The 25579-nt window shown below is 36.0% G+C and overlaps 2 protein-coding genes across 6 annotated transcripts in view; both read right to left on the minus strand.

Moving 5' to 3' along the window:
- Window positions 1-25579, minus strand: part of LOC126757313 (calcium release-activated calcium channel protein 1) — a 165862-nt gene that overhangs the window by 27549 nt on the left and 112734 nt on the right. For 4 of the 5 annotated variants that reach the window (XM_050471112.1, XM_050471113.1, XM_050471114.1 and 1 more), the window contains 2 exons: window positions 24688-24866; window positions 19969-20082 (listed from right to left, as the gene is read on the minus strand). Coding sequence is in view for 1 of the 5 variants with exons in the window: in XM_050471111.1 (XP_050327068.1) it covers window positions 19969-20082 (114 nt within the window). In the remaining 4 variants the exon portion in view is untranslated. The remainder of the gene's footprint in view (window positions 1-19968; window positions 20083-24687; window positions 24867-25579) is intronic. The other variant, XM_050471111.1, reaches the window with a different exon arrangement.
- On the minus strand, window positions 2916-7854 carry LOC126757316 (basic-leucine zipper transcription factor A). The gene has a single exon (XM_050471119.1). The coding sequence runs from the start codon at window positions 4516-4518 to the stop codon at window positions 3244-3246; it is 1275 nt and encodes a 424-aa protein (XP_050327076.1). The 5' UTR covers window positions 4519-7854; the 3' UTR covers window positions 2916-3243.

Consider the following 25579-nt stretch of genomic DNA (forward strand, 5'->3'; position numbering starts at 1 on the left):
ACATACAACCGCTCATAGATATTATGATTTTTATGAATTTATTTGTTTGTTCATCGCTGCTATAGCGACAAACATCGTAACATTCGTCCGTTTGCGCATTCTTGGCCTTTGACGTCGATACCTTCGATGAGATAAGAGAGAATTTGCTTTGAACGCGCACACAGCACACACTCGGCACACGTAACTTGCTATTGTTTGTTGTTGGCGTATGATATTTTTATTTTTCTTTAACTAATACCCTCTTTGTGTGCATTTTGTGCAAGTTATTGTTTGAATTTCTATTTTAAGGCATTACCGTGTTTATTTTTAAACAATTGTACGAGTGTGTGGCACATGTGTGGCGAAGGGTTGTAAGCAAAAATAGCGGTAGTCTATGGAAATAGCAGCCAATTGAACCAATAAATGTTGGGCTTCTACGCTTTAGAACGCAATTATTCGAAATAATAACAAATTCGATGAAAGAAGAAATTGGAAATGTGATCGTTTTAAGGAGACTGTATGTGTTGAATATCAAAAGCAAGATCTAGACGGCTTTCCGAGGGATTCTGTACTCATAACCAACTAAGCATCGCGATGTCTGATCCAAATCCAGCTGCATGAATACAATTTCATTCATGCATACTAATTCTCAACAGGTTTATAGAACACTGTTATGTTACATACTCTTGTTCGAAGTAGAAAAGCGATCGAGCTGACTGCCGGTTTTATGGAATAGGAAACTCCAGAACACCTGATTATAGATTACCCAGCAATCTGTAGAAGCAGGCTCAAAGCTCTAGGAATCAACTACGCGAACAGGATCTTTTGACCTGGGCCTTTGTGACCAAATGTGATATAGGAGAAGGCACAATAGACCATAGTAGGTCGCAGTGCAAAACCTCAATTGGTTTTTATCTGCCCGTCTATAGTTGAAAAAATGAAAATTGTTTTTGGTTTCAACTGCTTAAAATTTTTAACATCATAAAGTGTATACGAAGCACTATAAAATGTGAAAAACATTTATACTTTTTCTATTCTCAGCAAAGAAATTGTTAAAGCAATTTTGCTCGAAATTGTTTTGTTCGTTAAATAACTTAACTTTTTAAAAGCCAGACATACAGATTATTAGTTCTTTTCAGATAACACAAGTTCTTAGAATCATTGGCACCCAACGAGGTCTCGTTGAAAAAGTGGATTCCTAAATTTGGTCCAGTACACGCCATTTTGTATCAAAATATCAATATAACATTTTTAAACACTCAAATATATGCTAAGTAAAGTCAGAGAGAAAGAACTTCAATTTCTTGTTTCTTAATCCCAGAATAAATTTGTCAAAGTAAGTATTTTTTAAGGTTCTAGGCTGGTTAAACCCCTTTCTTGATATACCAAACAGGTTCTGAAGTTTCGTTTTTATTTTGGCTGGATTCCATAGCATTGAATTTCAAGTGAGTTTTTTTTGTGTACAAATCAATCATTCGCTCTTTCATAAGGAAATTTTGTTTTGATGACGAAAGCTGATCTTATTGAATATTTTCGCAGCTAACTTCACACCTAACCGCTTCACCGTTATATATTACAACGCTGTTATAGTAAGGCCTTTTTGTGAAAAACTTTCTTAAGGAGCTATACCACTTTCAAAAGACCGATTTTTCTTGTTTTTTCGATAGTCTAATTTTTCCATAGTCTAAGTTTTCGATAATCTAAGTTTTCGTGGGTTAGTTGGGTGGCTATACCAGACCCTTAAATGATTTGTAATAGTTTTCAATCTTCATGAAATTTTTCACCGGGCTTCGAGATACAATTATTAAAGATTTTTTTTTCGATTACAACTATTAAAGAAAATTGTCACGCAATTTTAATTTTTTTCGTAAAAATGTCTGTGAAAAATTCAATTTTCAGTTTTGTTTCCTTCGTCCAAGTTCTAAGTTAAGGTTTCAACTGAAACACGTATTTTCTTCACTTTAGATGATCCTGTAAAGAGTTATCTTGTCATCGTGGGCGCATCTTATTTCTGAGGGGTCACCGGAAATGGCGTCGCATTGGCCGAGTTTAAACTATTTTTTTTCCAAAAATTTCCAGATTTCTTTTTTAATTTTGTATATTTGTAACCATAAAAAATAAAGGAAAAATCTGTTGAAAAAGTGCTATTTTTACCCGAGGAGACCCATGTAACTCCTTGAAAAAAAAACGAAATTACTTAATGAACCACCCAATATATCAAAAGTAAGAAAATGTTGAAAAAATTTTGTAGTATGGCGCCTTCGTTCAAGCTCGACTGACCGCAAAAAATACAAATAACACAAAGAAAAGCCTCTACCTATAGTTATCTCTCAATTGACGAGTGAAATGTCAACGAACTCACAAATTTTGCTATTGATCTGACGTATACCATAATAACAGAGCGTTAGCCTCTAGAAAATTAATATTTTAATGTCAATAAATTGTTATCACTTGAATTTTTTTTCCGAAGACGGATCTAAGAACGAAAGTTGGTAGAAGGGAAAAAAGTACATATATTTATTGAAATAAGTATTAAAAAAATTCCCTGCTTAACTAATTCTGTTTCCTTGAATAATGTAAAAAAAAAAACGATTTCGAGAAATAGACCAAAAAGTCCAAGAGGTGCTACTTTGACTATTGAAAGCATAGCAATTTATTATTCTTCAACAGAGAGAGACGCTCAATACTGCAATTTAGGAGAATCTCTTATAAAATGAATGATATAATTTTCGATCTCCGAAAAATGAGGGCGCAAAAGCGGTCTATTAAGATTAATTAGTCGGGAAGATAGGGTTTTACTGAAAACTCTCTTCCTTTAAAGTGGGATTTATGTAACCGAAATGGACCCAGATTCTTCGCTGTCAAACATCATCACCATTAAATTGCAAGAGCACCAAAGGAACCCTTGAAATAATCATTAAGTCACAGTAAAAATATTTTACATATTTTTTTCAAAATTTAAAAAAATTAAAATTTATTTTAAAAAGAATAAATTAAGTAACAATTTTATGTCAATATATTCACTTAATTAAGTTCAACCGATGTTAAGTACAATGGCAAATTACAATATTCTTTTCGCTTTAATTAATAACTAAAACTACCAATAACTAGATGTAGACCGACTAAAACTATTTAAGGGATATAAAATTTTATTTAAATATTATTAATTTAGTAACAACATATTCCGCTCGGTTAACACATAAAAGTACTTATTTGGCACTGGTGAGAACGAATGAATTCCGGCATACGCGACGCCTTACACTGTCAAATGGTGTGCTCAATGGAGCCCATTGACTTTTTGCGCTCATTCACCTCGAAACGTTGCATGATTTTAGCGACAATACGCGATGGCGGTATATCCGGATTGCCGGTGAGACCACGATAGCCCAACACGCTGTGATCGGCAAGATTGCTGGCCAATTGCAGGCGACGTACGAAAGCCTCTGTATCGATGCCGCGCACCTGTGACGGCTTGAGAAAACGTTTCGGTATGCGTGAGAGTATATCCTCCGAACCGACCGGACCGAAACCCAAATTGATCAATATAGCTTCGGGATCGGGTTTGCGCGCCTCCAATAAACTATCCACACTCGAGTAACGACTCGACGATTCCGAGTGTGTGGAATTATCACGCTTCAACATGGCAAAATGATGGCGACGCAACAACGGACTCGCCGGACTGGCCGGCGTATCGGTGGTGTTGGTTGTTGTGGTGGTCGACGAGTCGAAGGACTCCTCATGCTTAAGGCGACGCTCGCGTATATGATGCTGATGCATTTGGTGATGATGATGATGATGCTGTTGGTGTTGGTGCTGATGGTGTTGGTGTTGATGTTGGTGATGGAAGGTGCTGATCGAACCGGCGGTTGCAAAGCAGTTCGGCAAGGATGATGGCTGTCCATCGAATGGTGTGCTGTGATGTTGCTGCTGGAAGTGGCTCAAGCGCTTTTCCGCAAACGTGGGTGCCGGTAGCTCCGTCGGGCACATTGTCTCCATCAGCGGCGTCACATTGAACATGGTGGACGCCTGTTGTTGCTGCTTGAGCACCGCCTCCTCCTCTTCATCCTCCTCTTCCAGATCGGCGGCGTAGGCAAAATCGGCATCGTCCAGTTCGGTGGGTTTCTGTCGTTGCAAACGCTTGCGACGCGTCAAACGCTGTGCTAAGCTCGGCGTACGGGACTTCTCAACGCTCGCGTGCTGCGCACTTTGTGCCACTGGAGTTTGCGTTGCACTTAGCGTGTCAGGTGATTGTACTAATTGTGTCGGTGTCGGCGACGACGACGGCGAGTGATGCAGCTGCTCGTGCTGACGTTGCAAACGCGTCTGGCGTAGTTCGTTCGGCTTGCGCTGATTAAATGTGACTTGTACGTCAGTTGTGTTGGCATAATTAGTGCTATTGCTATTGTCATTGTTATTGCTCTGACTGTTGTACATATTGTTACTCTCATTGTGCGCATTGTTGCTACTGTTGTTGTTGTTTGTGTCGTAACATTGTGTTTCCTCATTGCAGCTGAACCAGGTGGTGAGTGTCGTGTCCATTTTGGCGCTTGTCACAAAGGATTTGATTTGACGTGTTTTTTCTCGGATTTTTTTTTCGGATTTCTTTTTCGGAAGCGCGTGTCTGTTCGCCTACTGCTCTAGTCTGTTTAACGGTACAAATGTTTGAATGATTTGTTGCGTTTGCTTTCCTAGTCGCTTTATTTGGCGGCGTTAGCCGGTTGACCTTGCACGGCAAACCGGTTTGTGCGTTGCTATTGTTGTTGTTATTGTTGTACTAATGCGCAGCGTTAGTCGCTTAAAGCGCACTCGTTTGACTGACTAACTGACTAGTTGTCTAAGTAATGTGCAAGCGTTCGCTGCGTTTGTTGTTGTTAGTTTTGCGTTAATTATTGCTTGTTTTTGCTGTTGCAAGCACCAATGTCAATTGTTTACAGTTATTCAAGTTCAAATTGATATAGATTTAATTTTTGTACTTTTTCTGGTTTATTTTTTATTTATTTATTTTTATTTTTTATTTTTCTTTCTTATTTTTATTTTTATTTTTTGTTTTGTTTTATTTTTTTTATAGTTTTTTCACACGTATTTATTGTTTTTAATCTGCTTATCGCCGAGTTCGCTTTAAAAACACATTCTTCCGAACAAAAGCTTTTATTTGTTTTTTTTTCGCAGTTGTTTTAGTTGTTTGTTTGCCTGCTTCTAAAACGCAATTAATAACTGTAAGCCAGCTTCGCTATCATGTCCGCTGGAAATTTTCGTTACGAAGCAAAATCAAAAATATTTTTTTTTATTTTTGTTTTGCTATAATTTTTTATATATCTTTTGTGTTGAATTTTTTTTTAATTATTATTAATTGCTCTTAAAATTTTGTTGTTTTTATTTTTTTTATTTTGTTTTTGTGTTATATTTCTTATTTTTTTGTCGTTATTATTGTTTTTTTTTTAATAATATTGGTTGCAGTTATTATATTTTTCCTTAATTTTTATAATTTTTTTGTATTTTTATTTTATTATTTATTTATAATTTTTTGTTATTGTTTTTTGTTGGTATTTTTTTTTTCAAATTAGAAACAAAAATATTTTTTTGCTATTAATATTTGTTGCTGGTTTTTGTTTTTTTTATTTCAAATTAAAAACAGAAGTTATTATGAGTCTCTATTTAACCTCACTTTTGCATAATGCTCTCATTTACACAGCTTATATCACAAAATCGCTTTAATTGCTATTGTTTTACTACTTATTATTATTGTTGTTATTATTATTGTTCTTGCTGCCGCTTCGCAAAACTGCTTCCCAATGACATTCAGCAGCTGCACGTCGCCACAACGTGCTCCGGTCACGGTGACTTGTTTTACCAGCCAAACTCCCAGTGTTCGACTGCGCTCACCGCGTCAGCCCTTAACCGCTAATAAATCGCGTGTCAGCTCCAGTTGTAGTCAAATAGATTTGTATTCGGTATTTGCCAGCTTCTTCGTCGTCTGCGCCGCTTGGCTGAATTTTTTCGCCTGTGACTTGGCGCTTCTCAACGCCACTCGCGCCCGTTCCACGGCTATTACTAAGTAGTATGTAATTGGCTTTTCAGCATTTTCATACTTGCGCCCGCAGAACTTACACGGTTTTTGTTGCTTTGGTTTTTTGTTGTTGTTGCTTTTGTTTTTTGTTGTTGTTTCTGCTGTTTTTATTATTAAATTACTTAAATAATCTATTTTGCTGCTTTGTTCCTGTTGTTGTTGTTGTGTATATTCTCACTTGTTGCTTGCGCTTATTGCTTTTCTATTTAATTAGCGTTGCTCTTAGTTGTATTGTTGTTGCTGCTGTGTTGTTAAATTCAAGCTTTTTCGCGCACGGCAACCCTTTGGCAGTGTCGACCGAACAGCAGTCGCTATGCAATTTTCGACGTTATCTCGCTGGTTTTTGTTTTTATTGCTGTTTTTGTAATTTTTTTGTGGTTGTAGTTTGTTGTAAATTGTTGTTGTTGTAATTTGTTGTAAACTATTGTTCTTGTTGTATATGCTTTTTCGGTATTTGTAGCGATTTTTGTTGATTGTTGTGAGCTCTTTTGCTATATTTGTTGTTGTTGTTGTTTACTATTGTTGTTGTTGTATATATTTTATTTTTGATTTAGGTATTTATTGCTTATTTGCTGCTTTTTCTGAGTTATTTTCGTATATTTGTTGTTGTTGCAATTTGTTGTTCTAAATTATTATTGCTGTTGTGGTATACATTTTCTTTTTATTTTCGATATTTATTGCTTATTTGCTGCTTTTTGCAAGTTTTTTTAGTATATTTGTTCTTGTTGTTGCTGTAATATTTGTTGTTGTAAACTATTGTTGTTGTTGTGTATTTTTTCCCTTTAGTTTCGGGTTTTAATGCTTATTTGCTGCTTTTTGCGAGTTTTTTTGTTATGTTTGTTGTAATTTTATTGTTGTTGTATTTTTTTTCTATGATTATGTTAATTAATTCATATATTTTTGCCGCTTTTGGCAAGTTTTGATAATTTGGTTGTTGTTGTTGTAGGATACATATATTTTTTGTTGTTGTATTTTTTCCTTACGTCTTCGTTGTTATCTGCTTTTATTTTTGCCGATTTTTCGCAAGTTTTTTTGTTATTTTTATTGTTGTTATTTTATTTCCTTGTTGTTGTTATTATTATTTTTGCTTTTGTTGTTGTATTTTTTCTATTCGATTTTGGTGTTCATTACTCCCGCTTCTGCGGCTTTTTTGCAAGTTCTTTTGTGTTGTTGTTTTCGCTCTCCACTGTATCGCAGTATTTTACTTTATTTGCTTAATAATATTAATAACGAATTTCCATATTTTTACACTTTCTTGCTTCACGTTGGCAAACGTTGCTTCGTAGCTTTGTTGCTTTGTTGCTTTGCACTTTGTACTATTTGTTTTATTTATTTTTCGCGCATGAAAATATGTATGTTTGTATATGTGTGTGTGTATTTGTCATTAAATGTCATTGATTACTCGTAATCAGCCAAAACCAAAAACAAATACAAAAAAACAGCACACAAAATTGATTGCACTCCCCTTTCGCTATGAGCGTTCGTGTCGCCTTAGCCGTCTTTATGGAATTTAAATTTTATTGATTACGGTATTTCAACACATTTCCGCAACCCGAAACTGTACCGTAGCGTAGCCGTGTTGTGCTCGATCAATATGCGCGCTTATTGCCTTTATAGACTTAATATTATTTTAATTATTTATTTACTGTCTGTTCTCTTTCTTTCTGTTTTTGTGTTTTTTTTTCTTTTTTTTAAGCTTCGTCGCGATAATTGTCGTTCAAACTGGGGTCTCCGCTCAGCGACGACGACGAGTTCAGCGTGTTCCAGTGTTTTCTTCTAAACGTCTACCGCGGTACTGTTTATGGTTGGCGGCCTGTGGCTGTGACCGCGACCGCAAAAGCGCATTGAAGTCGCAACGATCGGTCGCCGTCAAACGGCGAGTCGAAGCTAGTCATATTTAGAGGTAACATACAAATATTTAAATGCCGCTCATGAGATGAGCGCACGATCGGCAGTTTGGTGGCCAAACCCAACCGCTTGTTGTTGCTCCAGATCGCTCCAGCTGTGAGCGCAGCTCAATCGTTGGCAAGTGCGCTCGCAACCAGCACACCTAACACACTCCTTACTCAGCGCTGTTGGCGCTCACGTGGCTATCGACGTTGCTGGTTTTTTGTTTTTGTGCTGTTTGCTCCACCACACACCGCGATCAGCGTTCAGCGTTCAGCGTTCGGCGTTCGGAAAAAGCTTAATAATTTGTTTGTGTTGTATTTTTACAATTTCTTACTCATGAAATTTGAAGTTGAACAAATGTGTTTTTTGCATTTTGTTGGTGTTCCGTAGGGTTCGAAAGCCTGTAGCGCTTAATATGTCTTTGCTGTTGTTGTTTTGTTTGTTTTGCTTTACTTACTTTTTGGCCTGTCTTTTGAGCCATGCTAATGTCAGTAACTAGTCTTACCAGTGTTTAAGCCACTCTATTTTTATCGCCAATGCGGTAAGTGCTCTCTGAGTGCTCTTCAGTGATTTGACGATTTTTTCCCAATACTGGGGGAAAAACCCTCACACAATGGGTCGTTCCGTTTTGGCGTTTTTCTGTTCGTTTTATTATTTTTACTCTTATTTCTCCGAACATACAAATGTCGGTATGTAATTGGAAGTTGTGTTGACGAACTTTGTTTGCGCGCCGTTGGGCTTGCCTTTTTTGTACCGAATGCGATATGGGTCTTGGGGTTGGATGACACTATCACTTATGCAAAGTTCTCTTTGAGGCGTTATGTTGTTATATACATACATATATATTATACTTATAGGTATATATACATATATGGTATGTATGGGAAAATATGTGTAACACGAAGCTCACTTTTGTTTTGATTGTTGTTCCACTTTAATTTACTTGTAGTTAAAATTAGAGACGTACGAACCGGAGAACATTGATCCCGTTGTTAATCCCGGTCGCGATAAAATGTAAAATATCAAACTATGAATTCCAAAGAATTTGGACAGACACTCGTGAATTAACAGTATGTTTCAGCCTCTTATCAAATTTAATCTCGGATTTTTCGAAATTTTTGGTTCGAACTGTAATAAAGGCAATAGCTTAATATATAAAAAGTAAGTCAAGCAACCCAAAAGGAGTACCGGATCTAATGCGCTGGCCTTTGGCATTTCATCATGGAAAGACGAACACCTGAACAACGTTTACAAATAGTTTAACTTAATTCATTCAACGTTAAAATACAGATCGCTTCGCTCGATGGGCTCTCGAAACGTTCCAAGAAGATGCGACGTTTTCGAGCAAAATTTTTTTCAGCGATCGGTCCCATTTGGGTCGAAGAACAACCTGAAAAGATTAAAGAGTTGCCATTTCATCCAGAAAAACAACGGTTTGGTGAGATTTGTGAACCTGAGGAATTATCAATTCATATTTCTTCAAAAATGATGCCGATGAGAACGAACAGTCAATGGTGACCGTTATCGTGCCATGATAAGCGACTATTTGATGCCTGAAATTGAAGCTCGTGATCTCGGCGTCTTTTGGTTTCAACAAGACGGCGCCACTTCCCACACATCGCATCAATTAATGGATTTATTGAGAGAACACTTCGGTCCAGCAAGATCGTGTGATATGACACCTTTAGACAATTTCCTGGGGGGATATGCAAAGTCTAAAGCCCATTCCGACAATCTCACTTCGATTCAGGCCTGTCATTCGCCTGTTACCAGTCGAAATGCTCGAACGAGTCATCGATAATAGGACTCGACGGGTGGAACATCTTAGACGTAGCCGTGGCCATCATTTAAAAGAGATAGTCTTCAAAAAATAAATACCAAATAATGTTCTTTCGAATGATAATAAATATTTCACATTAATTTTGAAGTTTCTGTGTTTTTTCCTTAAAAATGTTGAGAAACTCGAAATGGATCAAAGAAGTATAATGTAATTTTTGAATGTTAACACCAAGAATGTAAGTTTAATATAAAGAAAAGGGTTTGACATTGTGTCTTAAAAATATAAGCGACTTTATATAATCTCAGAAAGTAGTCCAACAGTGTTAAATCCCATGATCTTGCATGCCATTTCACTGGCCCACGACGCCGGATAATACGCTCACCAAAAACATCGTTTAACAAATTTATTGTTTCGTTGGCTGTATGACATGTAGTCCAGTGTTGATTGAGCCTTAGGTCGTCCACATGAATTTCGTCGAATTAAAGTACGAAAAAGTCATTAATCATTGCTTTATAGCGTTCCCGATTGAGCGTAACATGATGGTCAGCTTCATTTTTGAAGAAATATAGATCAATGTTTCCCTCTGCCCATAGAGTGCACCAAATAGTAAGTTTTTAAGGATGTAACGGCATCTTAACAATGGATGGTTGATTTTCATCACTCCAAATACGACAATTTGGTTTATCAACGTGCCCTTTCACACAAAAGTGCTTGATTGGAAGTGAAGTTATTGCGTTTTAAGTGTCAGTATGTTTGAGTTATCGGTGCGAAAATGAGCTTTGAACAAAGAGCCAACGATGGCGATGATTGCCTATCCCGTAGCAGAGTGTACGAGTGGTTTCAACGTTTTCAAAGTGATCATGAGGACATAAATAACGATCAAAATCCGGGATCACCGGAAATTCCTTCGAAACTGTGCGTGAATTCATTAAAAATCAGCCGAAGTCATCATTGAAATTCATGGAAATGGAATTAAACATCTCCAAAACATCGATTTATCGCATTTTGACTGAACATTTGGGCTTACGAAAGGTGTGTGCACGGTTTGTTCCGCACAAATTGACTGACGACCAAAAATTGTTCAGAATGCAACATTCGAAGTACCATTATTTGACCAAAAATCACATTTTAACCGTTAACTACTCCCCATATTCACCTGATATGGTACCGTGCGACTTCTTCCTTTTCGGAAAAATGCATTTGCCCATGAAAAGAAAGCGTTTTGCAGACGTAGGGGCCATTCAAAAGGCTTGCACCGGCATACTGGCGGCCATACCGGCCAACGAGCTAAAACACTCGTTCGACATGCTTTTGGACCGTGCAAAAAGCTGTATTGAAGCAGAAGGAGACTATTTTCAATAAAATAAATTGATTTTGCCGAAAAAACCATCTGTTTTTTTTAAGTCCTGTTTACTTTGGAACGCACCTTGTATATAATATCAAGTCACAGTTTCTGACAGCTGACTAACTCGGAAAAAGTATTGCCTCATTGAAAATCACACCTCTAAAAAACAACCGTTATAATACATGGCGATAAGAATTCTAAGATATTTCTAAAACTGTGCTTTGATGAAATTTGGTTTAAATGGTGGCTGGGGTCTTGTAGAAAATTCAGAGCTAGGCTAGGTCTCACCGCCATTTGGAAAAGTTTGCTTACAGTTTTATTACGCTTGATGACCGACTCTAACTAGTGGAGTCCTTTGCGTAGACAGATCGACGACTCTTGACATTTTGTACGAATTCGACTCCGATTTAACGAAAATATGTCTTTCTTTAGTATTGTAAAAGTTCGCACTTAACAACACAATGATTCATCGAGAAAAAAGTCTGCGAAAAACATAAGTCAGTGATGAATCAAACGATAATTTTATGATTTTTTTTGAAGTAGCAACGTATGGGATAAAGCGAGTTTTAGAAAAATGAGGTTATGATAGAAATGTTGTGAAGAATAGGAATAGAAATGAAGGCCTAGAGTTGGAGATATAAAGATCTTAGGTACTATAGATGTTATCTGAAAATTATTAGCATAAAGTCATTTGATAGGCCAAAGTAAGTTTTTCGAGAGATAGATATTCTCTAAAAAAGAGAAATAAATGCGTTTTTGAAATCAAAATGTCTAATTTATTCATTAAATGGTCTCTGTCGAAACAGTAACAAACTAAAAATGGTTCCCGAAACTTTTCTTATAAGAAACCGTACTGTTTTAGATTCTTGGTAGCATAGTAAAAATCTATTTGCAATTTGGCTGATTTGGAAGTAGTTTTGTTACTAGTTCATTAAAATATTACAATATTACATCATATGTATGGTATTTTAAACCACAAAGCTATGAATTTATCACTATTGTGTTGTGATTTTATCGGTCTATCCACAAATATACATACATACTTATATACAGAAGTTACAGTAAAAAGTACCGACTTAACTCGCACATTTTGAACAATTTGAAACCAAAGGCAACTCATAAACGTTAAACGTCATCATATCATAAAAACCACAATTTAATAACAATTAACGACAGATAACGGCTATTAATGATGACATGTGCTCGCGATAGGAGTGTAGACAGTCTTGGAAGTGTTTCAAGTGCTCATTAAGTGGCGGCAACTAAGTTTTCTAAGAATTGTATTATCAAAGAATATTTGTTTATGAGATAATAAAAAACTAGAAAGATTAAAAAAGAATTGAAATGTTTACTATTTATTTAGATAAAGCAGTGATTTTGGCTTCAACGTTTATTGGGCTTTAAGTTTTGGTTTATTGATCGAGAGATAAGGCTAAATTGCGTACACGAATAATGAATAAGAATATATTTTCCCGCTTTAAAGTTGAAGCGTTTTTTTCAAAGGTGCTTTGCTCGAAACATTTTTCAAATCGAGTGACAATGGTAGCCTGAAAGGAACATAAATTCGATACCCTTTTCATTACTCCCAGAAGAAAACGAAATAGTCGATGATAATCGAAATCGATAGATGTTGGCAATTGTTGGTACTTGGAAAAAACTCTGGACGGTTAGTAATTTCAATATAATATGATGGGCCCTGTCAAATTTAGAATCAAAGTATTCAGTTTCTACAACAGTAATTTACTGGAAGTGCGAGGAGTGAACTGAGTACCCAGATCTACAGATTTAATTACCACAGATTGATTAACAGATTGATTATTGACGAGTTAAAAAATCATTTACACCGAGTTAACGTAACTAGTAGCAAGTAGTCTACAATGATTGAGCTTTCCTGTACAATAAAGCATTCCGTTTGATTGGTGTTTTACTAAAAAAAAAATACAAATTAAGGATCAAGCTTCTATTTGACTTGTATGAGTAACTGGTGACAGCTGCATCGCTGGAACATTTAAAGCCGATGAGCTTGCAAGAATTATAATCTCACATAAATACTGTCAGGATAGGTACGAGCCAATGTTGCACCATCTTCTTGCGTTCTAAGTAAGAAACGTAAGAGATCACGCCGCAATGATAAGAGTTCTAACTGGATACTGCGCTATTGGCACTCAGGTGGTGGAGCTACAGATTTTGGAGGACTTGTCAAATTTGCTCCGAACAACATGAGGTGGTGGTATCTCAGCTTTCTAAAGACTAAGGTTAAAGCATCTCGATTGTCATTCCTCATTCATTTGAATCAATCGAACTGGCTGGAGTTGTTATAAGCCGCCTCAATAAATCGAATTGGTTGAAATTGTTATTCAATAAAAAAATCTTCAATAAATTTGTGGCAGGCTTAAGCCGCTTTGTCGATATGCGACTGTCTTTCTGATCTATACTTTGGAGTTTTAAGTATCGGACACGTGTCTATAGCCGACCATGTGGGATATTTGAGGCTCCACGAATATCAGCCTGTTTACCTTACCTTATCGACACAAAATATATTGCACCCTGTATTCATATATATGCAAAAGTATGAAAACACCACGAAATGCGTGATTGACGATTGAAATCAAATTTATAAATTCACACGGAAAATAGTTCAATCGGCACTATAGTGATGGGTATGTACATACAGGGTGTCACACGAATCGACACTGCAATAAAAAAAGTATTAACTTTTTTACTTTTTTCATTTGATAGGTTATTAATAAAACTGTTTAAAAATCAATGCTTGGGATACCGAAAACAGGGTTTGGATAGTGTAGCGGTACTATGCTTTGCAGTTCGTCATTTCCAACAAAGGGAATTCAGACGGTATTTTGGCACTCCCTCGAGTAGATGGATCGAATGGATAAAGACACCCCAGCTCTGAGAGTATTCGACGCAGTATCCGCCGGGGAAGCAGAGGAAGAGAAAGGCCTTCACTTTGTTCGAAAGACCAGGTGGAGAAGGACCTGGCTACACTTGGAATCTCCAATTGGCGCCAAACAGTGAAAAGGAAGAACGACTGGCGCGCTGTTGTAAACTTTGCGAAAGCGGTGTCTACGCCAATAAAGAAGAAGCAAGACACATATGCGTGGCTGAGCATGGAGGTAATTTACGGTCCATAAAATAAATAAAAAAAAGTTTTTTATGCAATAAAAAAATAAATGTAGTACATTGATTAAAAAAAAGATATTACTGTTTGTTATTGTAGTACGATGCGGGCGACACCCTGTATTTACATAAGCATACATTTCATATGGAACCACCGCTCACTTGCCACACGCAGTTTGCCAAAAGTGAAGGTTGCATTAAATAAATTGTGAAAATTTTAATTATATCTTTTTATAGTCGACAGCAGTACAACAACAATAATAGTTACAACAACTAAGCTGTGCAATTTGAGCATGCGATTTCATGAATTGTAAAATACGAACGATAAAATCGCATTGTTTGTGCAAATGAAATGTTTCTTTCACTAATTGACCGCAGTAAAAATATGTATGTCTGTATGTATGCCAACATATATGTCTATATAAGGTATAATGATGTTAAAATTGCCACGATTGGCGTTGTTGCATTTAATTGGTTTTCATGACTTAAATATTTATGCGTGCAATTGTAATTTAAATGCTTGCAATAATAAACTCTTAATTGATATGCTTTCCATTTTTCATCATATCTACACTAAAACTTGCGTAAATATATGTGTAAGTATATAAGCGCGTACATACATACATATTTATAGTTATTAATGTATATAGTGTAGGCCTAAATGTTCTAAACAATCAAATTATCAAATTCAGGAAATTATTTGTTTGGCCTTTTTTGGCTCATTCCCGTTTTCTGGTTTGTTTGCTTTCGAAAATCGCTGATTTGAAATTTTTTTTCACTTTTACTTTGATTTGATTGACTTGCTTCTGGGTTATAAACAATAAACTATTCGCCGAGTTTTTGTGTATCAATTATGAGCGTAAACAAGAAATATTTAATGCAAAAATTTGAATACATCTGTTGATTGTGGTCTCCTTTGGCCTTCACCTACTTTAAAACAGGTAAATATCGCATGAATTAGCAAACTTTTATTTGGAAAATGAAAAAAAAAACAGGTATGATGGCTGATGCACTGTTTTTCACTTTTCCAAAAGACTTTAAGAGCAAAGACGTAAAAAAATTAATAATAAGAATTTATGACTCATTTATTAAAAAAATGGACCTATAATTGCAGTTATGTTACTCCATTTAAGGGGTTAGGTGAGTTTAAAAATTCCAGAATATATAGTACCATTAATATATTAACTGATCTAATGATCAAAGTAATGAAGGTATTGCTGCCGTGCAGGCAAGTCTTGCTGAGGACCACAACTTGGCGCTTCTCAATAATTGAAACTGTTTAAAACCACAACCTGGCGGATTTTGTGAAAGAATTTGGTCTTGCATCCGTTGAAGCCATTGGACCACCGTAAACGAAGTGAATTTGCTGTTTTTGCCTTGGAGTAACCTGAAAACGATAACAATTTTTTTAAGCAACTCATCTTCTCCGCTAAGGCTCACTTTCATATGAGTGATGCGGTAAATAAACAAAACTGTCGCTTCTGGTGCGAAGAAAACCCACAAATTATTCATGAACAACCGTTACATGCACCTAAATTGGCAGTTTGATGTGTTTTTTGGTCTGTTGGAATCATAGGTCCGTACTTCCTTCGAAAGAAGGTGGTGACAGCGCTACTGTCAATGGAGAGCGCTATAAGTCGATGATAACCAACCTTTTATGGCTGCAATTGGAAGAAGTTAATCTTGAAAATATGTGGTTCCAACAAGACGGCGCCATGTGCCACACAGCATGTGCAACAAACGAATTATTGCTAGAAAAGTTTGGAGATTCGATTATTTCAAGAAATTGTGATTTAACACCATTAGTCTACACTTATTGTTGGATTATTTAAAGTCATTGATCTTTAGAAATAAACCAGACCCTCTTCAAGTTTCGGAAGTCCATATTGAACTAGCTATTCATGATATATGACTTGATTTGGTGGGTGAAGTACTGGAAAATTGGGTTCATCGAAATTGTTCAGGCAATAGAAGTCGTGCAGACCATTTCAATGATGTTATGTTCAGAGTTTGTAATTGTAATTTCTTTTGAAACATAGTGTATGGATTTAGAAGCGTGGACTGTCAGAAACTGTAAAGGATGGGAACGAGTAGATATTCTTCGGTTTTTGTGCACTCGGTCGCTAAATCAATGAGCCTCACGCGAGCTCAGTAAACTTTAGTCAGCAACCAGCATTTGTGGGGTTGCAAAAGTCTTCTGGTCCAGGAGCTATTACTAAATCTTATCAAGTTCACATGACCGCAATGATAAATGTCGTAATTGGACGCTGTTCTAATGGCACTCACGTGGTTGGGTTAAAAATTTTGAGGTCATCAAAGTTGCATAGAGAAATATGTGGTGGAAACATTTAGGCATTTTCTCCTCTACTGTACAGCTTTCGACAGATTAATATTGAGGCATCTCTTTTGCCATACTTTCTATGAAAACGGCGAATTGGCTGGAACAGATTATAACGGGCTCAATAAATTTGTGGCGAGCTGTAGACGTTTTGTAGATACACGACAGTCTTTTCGATCTATACCTAGGAGTTCTGGGCATTCAAACGCACAAGTGAAATTTTTCGTGGCCTGACGAAAAGTCAGTCTATTTACTTAATCTAACCCAACCTATGATTCATTTGGATTCGCAAAGTGTTTTTGAGACGAAATGCAAGCAGACAAAAAAAAATGTAATTTTAAAGTAAATAAATTCGTCCCATAATAATAAGGATTGTCGAAATATGTCGTAGAGGAATAGAAAACTAAAATATGTTTTGTACTTAAAGTAATTATGGAATTTTTATCATCTATTTTTATCAATTATGTCTCCTTTGAGCGGTTATCCATGGTGCCGTGGAGAGAAACTATAACCTTTTTAACGTTTTTGATCACTTTTTCGGGTTTATAAGGGCGATCCAAGTAGAGTTATTTTTTTCAATAGTCTTTTTTAGAAAGATCGTGCGTGAGTCAAGTCAAGCCGTTATCGCACAATTATAACCGACTATTTGATGCCTGAAATTAAAGCTTTTGATCTCGGCGACATTTGGTTTCAACAAGACGGCGCCACTTCCCACACATTGCATCAATCAATGAGTTTATTGAGAGAACACTTTGGTGAGCAGATATGATATCATACCGTTAGACCCTTTCCTGTGAGGATATGTAAAGTTGAAAGTCTATGCGTATAGTCCTGCTTCGATTCAGTTCTTGGAGCAAAATATCATGCGTGTCATTCGCCAGTTACCAATCGAAATGCACAAACGAGTCATCGAAAATTGAACGCAACGGATGGACCAACTGAGACGTAGACGCGGCCAACATTTGAAAGAGATATTCAGAAAATAATACCAAAGAATTTTCTTTCGAATGATAATAAAACAGTCCTGCCATATTATTTATGACTATATAAAATGTATATCAAAACCGTGCTTTGTTTAGAAAACCTTTTAAATTCATACGTTCCTCTTATTTTGAGAACAATACAATAACAATGTGTTATGATTACATTACACATCAAAGGCGGTTAAGGCAAATAATTACAAGTTCGTGCCGATTGTAATGTATACGAACAGTTATGATTACAAACATGCAGACATATAGAATATAATAAAATATAAAGTAATCGTGGAAAAAAAATGTAAAATATTGTCGCACAAAACTGCATTGCATGTCACACTACGATCACAAACAACAATAGGAGTAAAAGGGGAGGAAAAAATTTCACAAAAATTAAGTGAACAATATGAAAATCACAGATTACTTTGTTGGCGAACAAATAAATGAAAGCCTATAATTAAGAATACGTGGAGAGAAACAGTTTTCGAAAACAAATAAATTTGTTAACGATTTCTAATTAATACAAATACATATATATGTATATATGAGAGTTTGTGTACCTACATATATATGAGTTTCATTTGGCCCACATAATAAATAAAGTCATTATGAAACAATTGAATGAAGAGGCGCTCTTGTCCGATATGAAATAACTCATATACTATATGTATGTATATATGGAGCCACATTCACACACACACACACAGTACAATGCTACTTTTACTCACAGAACAAAGCTAATAATGCAAGAAAAATAAAAAAAAAACTTGAAAAAAATATCAAAACAATTCATTCACATTTGTAATCGGTCGTTCGAACAGCATTGCGTATACGTAATATGCACGCGAGCGCGCCATTTGAACGATATTTGAATTGTCTCAGCGATTAATTAACAGTATATGACAATATTTATTGCTTAACTGCATGCTCATGCGCATATAAATGGGAATTCGCCACAATTCCAGCGCAATTAAATTGCATGCCATTGTATGGGTATGGAACACGAGATTTTGATTTGTCACAGCTAATGTCAACGTAATGGGTGAATGAGTTGAAAAAAATAACAAAAACAACTGAGAAACACACACGCACTCACATATGTATATGAGTGTTCAAATATGAGTGTGAGCAATAATCGCTGGCTATAGGAGGCAATGCGAACTTTTTTTCTGTTATGAGATTTTATTTGGTGTTATTTATCGCATGCGATTTATATTCTTTTAATTTTACGATTTTACATTTTTTTTAATAAATGGTCAACGTAATTGACTTCTGAGCGTACTATTCGCAACATCATCACCCATCTTGAGACGCAGCATTCATTATTGGATAATATTTTACCGAATAAACCAGGTCTAGCACGCAGTGAAGAAAATATAGCAGCCGTAGCTGAGAGTGTACACGAAGACCGTAGATAGTCGACTCGGCGTCTTTGGCAGCAACTCGGACTGACGTATGAACTGATTTGGCGCATTTTACGTCGAGATTCTAAATTGAAAGCGTACAAAAACAGCCACTCGACCTTCTCAAAATTTCGCTTTGGTCTAAGGGCTCTTGAAAGGTTCCAAGAAGATCCGACGTTTTTGGGCCAAATTGTGTTCGGCGATGAGGCCCATTTCTGGCTCAATGGGTACGTAAAAATAAATAGGCAAAATGGCCACTTTGAAACGAAGTGCGACCTTGAGCGATTCAAGAACTTTCATTTCATAGAGAAAAAACAACGGTTTTATGTGGTTTGTGGGCCGGTGGAATCATTGGTCGCTATTTCTGATGGTGAGAACGTAACCGTCAATGGCGACCGTTATAGCGCAATGATAACCGACTATTTGATACCTGAAATTGAAGCTCGATATCTCGGCGACATTTGGTTTCAACAAGACGGCGCTACTTGCCACACATCACATCAATCAATGAATTTATTGAGTTAACACTTCGGTGAACAGATAATTTCATGTTTTGGGCTGGTCGATTGGTCACCAAGATTGTGTGATATGACACTGTTAGGCTTTTTTCTGTGGGGATATGTAAAGTTTAAAGTCTATGCGGACAATCCCGCTTCGATTCAGATCTTGGAGCAAAACATCACGCATGTCATTCACCAGTTACAGTCGAAATGCTCGTACGAGTCATCGAAAATTTTTTTGTGTTTTCTTTTTGTAAGTAAGGAACCTCGAAGTGGATCACTCCTTAGAAATGCCGAAACTTTGAAATAAAGATAAAACCGACGCATCTGTTTAGAAATTTTTAAGAAGATAAAAAAAATCATTGCACCACAAAGCATCTCTGCCTTAACCTATATGTGCCGCTTATTCAGACAACTCGTCTGTCAATTGCTTTCATCAACGCTTGTTGCCACGTGAAATGGCAAATAATTCCACTTTCTTTAAATGAATGCAAATAATTTCCACGAATTCAGGTGAGAAGCACGTTGAAAACATGTTTGCTTCCAGCACTTACCTGTCTGAATAAAAGATGAAATGATCGGTGAGCTGATATGCAAAAATCGGAGGGGAAGTTCCGTTCGATTTTCGTGATCCTAATTTGAATAGCGCGCTGATTGGCAAATATATGCTGAAATGATAAAAAATAAAAATATATATTATTGAGAACAAAAAGAATCATAGCCCTTTATAAATACAATTTAAATAAAGTGTTAAATTAAAAATACTGCAAGATATATAGTATAGTACTTTAGTTTAAATGGTAGGATCATTGGCAGATGTTTATTTGAAAATGTTACTGAAAACACTATAATGAGCAACAACGAGCTACAAACGAGTTCTAAACTATTTTTTGGTTACATGAACTGCCACATTAGCAATTATTGGGAGGCTGTACGCACCTATCTCGACAAATCAGTTTGCCATTTCTTGAATCGACGGTTAACGGTAGAGAGATCTTATTGGCCTTAATGGAATATGGGAAGGATAGTGAACCCATCATATTGATATAACAAACCAGAGAACGCTAGCATAGCTATTTCAGAAATTGATTTAACAACTGTTTAGAGTATTGGAAAAAAAGTTGGCACAAGGGGGATTACTTTGAGGGGACGACATAAATTTTGAAAAAACAAAGTCTCACTATTTTTCATATTCTCATAGTAGTACAAATAAATGATCATGAAACAAAATATTGCCGTGCGTCTATAGTTTGAACTGTAAAAGCCGATTTCAGTTTTTGTTATTACATCTTATAATTACATGGATTGACGTCATAACCGTAATTAGTTCAGGCAAATCAAAGCAACTAATTTATTTTTATTTTTTTAGTTTTTTTTTTGCATTTTTGTATTGGGAAATTCCAAGTACAGCAAATTAGTTATGATTGTTAAAAATATATATGTATAACGATCGAAATAATATTCAACAGCGTGGAAATGACAAAAGCAACAACAACAAAATGCTTTTACGCTAAATTTCCAGACAAATTAAAATGAATTTTCACACCGAAACCAATACATTATCTTGGGCGTTAAATATTGAAGTTAGCAACACAAATAGTGGGAAATATTTAATTACTTGCAATTTATTAATAAATAAAAATAAAAAAAGATAAGATCGCAAAACCACGAACAGTGTTCAGCTATTTTACTATTGAATGTGAATTCATTTTTACAGCGTCTTATTATTCTATTTATATTTAAAAGATAATTAAGCAGGAAAGTAATTTTTTATATTCGAACATTGAGATAAGATCTTTAACATATTTTAAAATAATTCAATTATAAAATAATACAGTAATTATATGCAAAGCTTACGATCGACTCACTGATTCATATCTTAAAAATCTACAAGCATGATTAACTAAATATATATAGTATATACATAAAGTACATGTAAATATATGCACTTCCGCTCAAGATTATTTTTAAACGATTTCGTACTGACACATTTCAGTGTGTCAACGAGTTCGCAAGTGCAACCGGAAGTCGTCAAAAAATGCAAAAATATGCAGGAATGAAGAACGATACAAATGAATGAAATTTGCAAAAATTATCACAAGAACAATTTAAAATTGCAGATAATTCGGCACTGCCGAAAAATAGCTAATATTGTATGGGTGAACAACTGTAAAATTATCTAACGGTATATTTGTAATTTTAACAGGCGATTTGAAGCGAAGACAAAGAGCGATATACGAAGTCAAATACGCACCCTGTTGGAAAAGCGAATGAGTTTTTGCGCATACAAGCAGTCCTCGAATAGTTAAGATTCAGAAATATTTTATTCAACTACTGAACAATTTTTACCGGAACGAGAAAAGAATCACACAAAAAATATTTAAAAAAAAAATATCAAAAGCGAGGTTATAAGTAGTGGCCTATAGCTACATGCGATGATAAAGGGAGTCCCAAAATTGGCACAAGATTGGAATTAAATACAGGGTGACCCAAAATTAACGCAAGATTTAAATTTGCCGCCATTTTAGCTTTATTTAGACGCATTTCATTTGACATTTGGCGTATACTTTCATTGCGTAAATATATATATACTGACGTATTTACGACTTTACCATAAACCTCTTACACAAAAAGTCCAAACGCGGTGGTGCATTGAAGTGGATTTCATCTTAAAAATACTCGATATTGCGCATGAACTCAAATTTCAATCAGTACGCAGCCACTTAGGCAAATACAGCGACATACAGTATATACGTAAGTAATTTTCTCACATTTGTAAGCATAAGATTTCGAGGTAAACAAAACCCAATAACCCAGTACAGCTAAGATTTCATTGTTCCATTTAATTTAGTCTCAAGCTGATATTCAAACCATTAATTGATTTTCCAGCTGTCATTTTATTTAAAATATTAGCTTTGATTTTACTCTACTAAATATTGGGTGAACCATTTCCACATTCTCTACTTTTTTAAAGAAAAAACACAGAAATTTCAAATTTAATGGGGAGTGTTTATTAACATTCGAAAGAACATCCTTTGGCATTTATTTGAAGGTTATATCCTGCAAATGTTGGACGTGGCTACGTCTAAGATGTTCCACCCGTCGAGTCCTATTATCGATGAGTCGTTCGAGCATTTCGACTGGTAACTGGCGAATGATACGCGTGATGTTTTGCTCCAAGGCCTGAATCGAAGCGTGATTGTCCGCATAGACTTTAAACTTTACGTATTCCCACAGAAAAAAGCCTAACGGTGTGATATCACACGATCTTGGTGGTCAATCGATCGGCCCAAAGCGGGAAGTTATCTACTCACCGAAGTGTTCTCTCAATAAATTCATTGATTGATGCGATGTGTGGTAAGTGGCGCCGTCTTGTTGGAACCAAATGTCGTCGAGATCACGAGCTTCAATTTCAGACATCAAATAGTCGGTTTTCATGACGCGATAAGGGTCGCCATTGACGGTTACGTTCTTACCGGTATCATTTTTGAAAAAATATGGACCGATTATTCCACCGGCCAACAAATCACACCAAACCGTTGTTTTTTCTGGATAAAATGGTAGCTTTTGAATGGCTTCAGGTTGTCCTTCGTCCCAAATGCGGCAATTTTGCTTGTTGATATACCCATTGTGCCAGAAATGAGCCTCATCGATGAACAAAATTTCGCTTGAAAACGTCGGATCTTATTGGAACTTTTCAAGAGCCCATAGAGCGAAGCGGGCATGTTGAGTGGGTTCAGTTCATGCACAAACCCATATTTTATACACTTCCTATTTAAGATATCGACGTAAAATGTATTTTCTTCACTGAGTGCTGAGTGAATTTTCGTAATAAAGTTGACTGATTTGAAAACTTTGTTCAAGCCTGAGTCTTTCCATGATGAAATGCCAAACTATACTGAACAAAAATGACATGACAGATTGACACAACTCACGGGTGATCTGTCAAAAAGGCTATTGAAAACAAGTACATCTATGTGTTTGGATCACCTGTTTTATTTTTTGTATGATTACAACATTTTTATCAATAAACGTTACCAACACTTTGGAAAACGAAAACGTTATTTTTTGAACGCACTGTATATGCTTATACATTGAATTAGAGAAAAACGGAATGTCATTGTACCTAGCAACATATTTTACGAGGGCAGTTTGATAAACAAGTTTTCTAGTTACAGATACTAAGATGTGAAACGTCACATTTTTAAGAATCCATTCTTTCTAAATAAAATTTAAAAATTAGATCTGTTCATTAAGATGCAGTTTTTTTAATATTAAAAATATATTAGAAAAGTAAAAGGTATAGGAGAGATCGCAGAGCCTGAGCTTGAGCCGTTAAAATGGAGTTCGCTGGCATCAAAAAAATAGATGGTATGATCTTGAATAATTGTTGAAGTACAGAACCCGAGGACGTCGAATTTCACATCAACTATTGGTCAATGATCAAATATGAGCTCTCAAGCCAACAACTTCAAAAGAAATGTGACAAGTTCTTCTCAAGTTGTGACATGAAGTCAATCAGTAAACTTCTCCAGAAGAAAGTCAACAACAGTCTACGAGGGGCGTAAGCATAAGAATAAGGAGTTCATATCGCGTACATATTATTAAGGGGTTCACATTTGTTTCTGGGTTCTAGATCAAAGTAGTAAAATTTGAGAGAACACTATTTGTAACAGAGCGAAAGAGAGAGAAAACTTTTGTTTAGTTAACTGTTTCAAACTGTGAAGTGATTGCACTAAGATATGAATCCAAATTTCATTGTATGTGATGTCACAAGTCAGAGACTTTACGAGCTGCCCCTGTATTTATGTACATCTGTGAGGCGGCACGAGAGTGCAGTTTGAACTTTCGGAAACTATTTGTATTCATATGTACATATATGTATGTGTATATTTAGCTAGTCGTGTACGATGTTTCTCAACCTCATTAGAAATTCAAATGCGTGTGCATGCCATTAACAACAACAACAACAAAACAAAAACACCAAAAAGCAAACGAAATAAAAACGACTTAATCTCTAGACGCCAAAGTGCATAAAAATCTAAAAAGAAATAAATGTACAATATAACGGAAAGTAATTGATAGGCAGCGTGAGAGAAAGAGAGTGTGTGTGCGGTGCAGGCAAGAGCAAGACAAACTTTATAGCGCGAAAGTGCAGCAAGCAAATGGACACAGCGACTATTTTATGCAAATAATAAGCGAAAATAAATGAAATATTGCAATAAATAATAAATAAAGATAAGTAAGTGGCATGAAATTGTGATGGCACCAACCTGTTAAGCTGCAACTCGGCGACCGGCCGCTGGCTCACTGGCTCGCGCAAGCTTCGGCGCACTTGGTTTGGCAAATATGTTTGTATGTTTGGTTCTCAGTTGGCTTGTAGGCGGCTTTATTTGCGGCTTTTCGGCGTGTCGCACGTTTTTGCTCTGCCGTGGCGCGTTGTGAATGCAAACTGCAATTAAGCAAATGAATTGTTGGAATACTTGTTCGAATATTTCCGCTGCAAACTTGCACTATGTTAAAATATTATATAGAAAAAAATAATTTTGCCGAAAAGTCTTTGGTCTAACAGGTAAAAAACGGCGAAAACCCTTTAAAGTAGATTTATAACTGATCATTGTAACGAGCTGAGTCGATTAAGCCATGCCTGTCTATCTAAAACTCTACCTCTTTGTCTGTCTATATTTACGCAAACTAGTCCCTCACTTTCTGAGGTATCGGTATAAAATTTTGCACCTGTCTTTTTCCCTTGAAGCAGCTACTCATTTGTCGGTACCGCCGATATTGGATCACTATAGCATAAAGCTGCCATACAAACTGACCGATAAAAATCCAGTTTTTGTATGGACAACTTCTGTATTTGACGAGATATCTTCACGAAATTATACATGGATTATTGTCCAAGGCAACGATATAATATCTGAAGAAATCGTTCAGATCGGACTACTATAGCATATAGCTGCCATACAAACAGTTCGACCAAAATGCACTTCTTGTATAGAAAACTTCTGTATTTGACGAGATATCTTCCCGAATTTTTTTCATGGATTATTGTCCAAGGCAGCAACATAATATCCGAAGAAATTGTTCAGATCGGAATACTATAGCATATAGCTACCATACAAACGGAACGATGGATAGCGAGAGCTTGTATAGAGAACTTTT

This window comes from Bactrocera neohumeralis, chromosome 4 (assembly GCF_024586455.1).
Source record: "Bactrocera neohumeralis isolate Rockhampton chromosome 4, APGP_CSIRO_Bneo_wtdbg2-racon-allhic-juicebox.fasta_v2, whole genome shotgun sequence".
NCBI lineage: Eukaryota > Metazoa > Arthropoda > Insecta > Diptera > Tephritidae > Bactrocera > Bactrocera neohumeralis.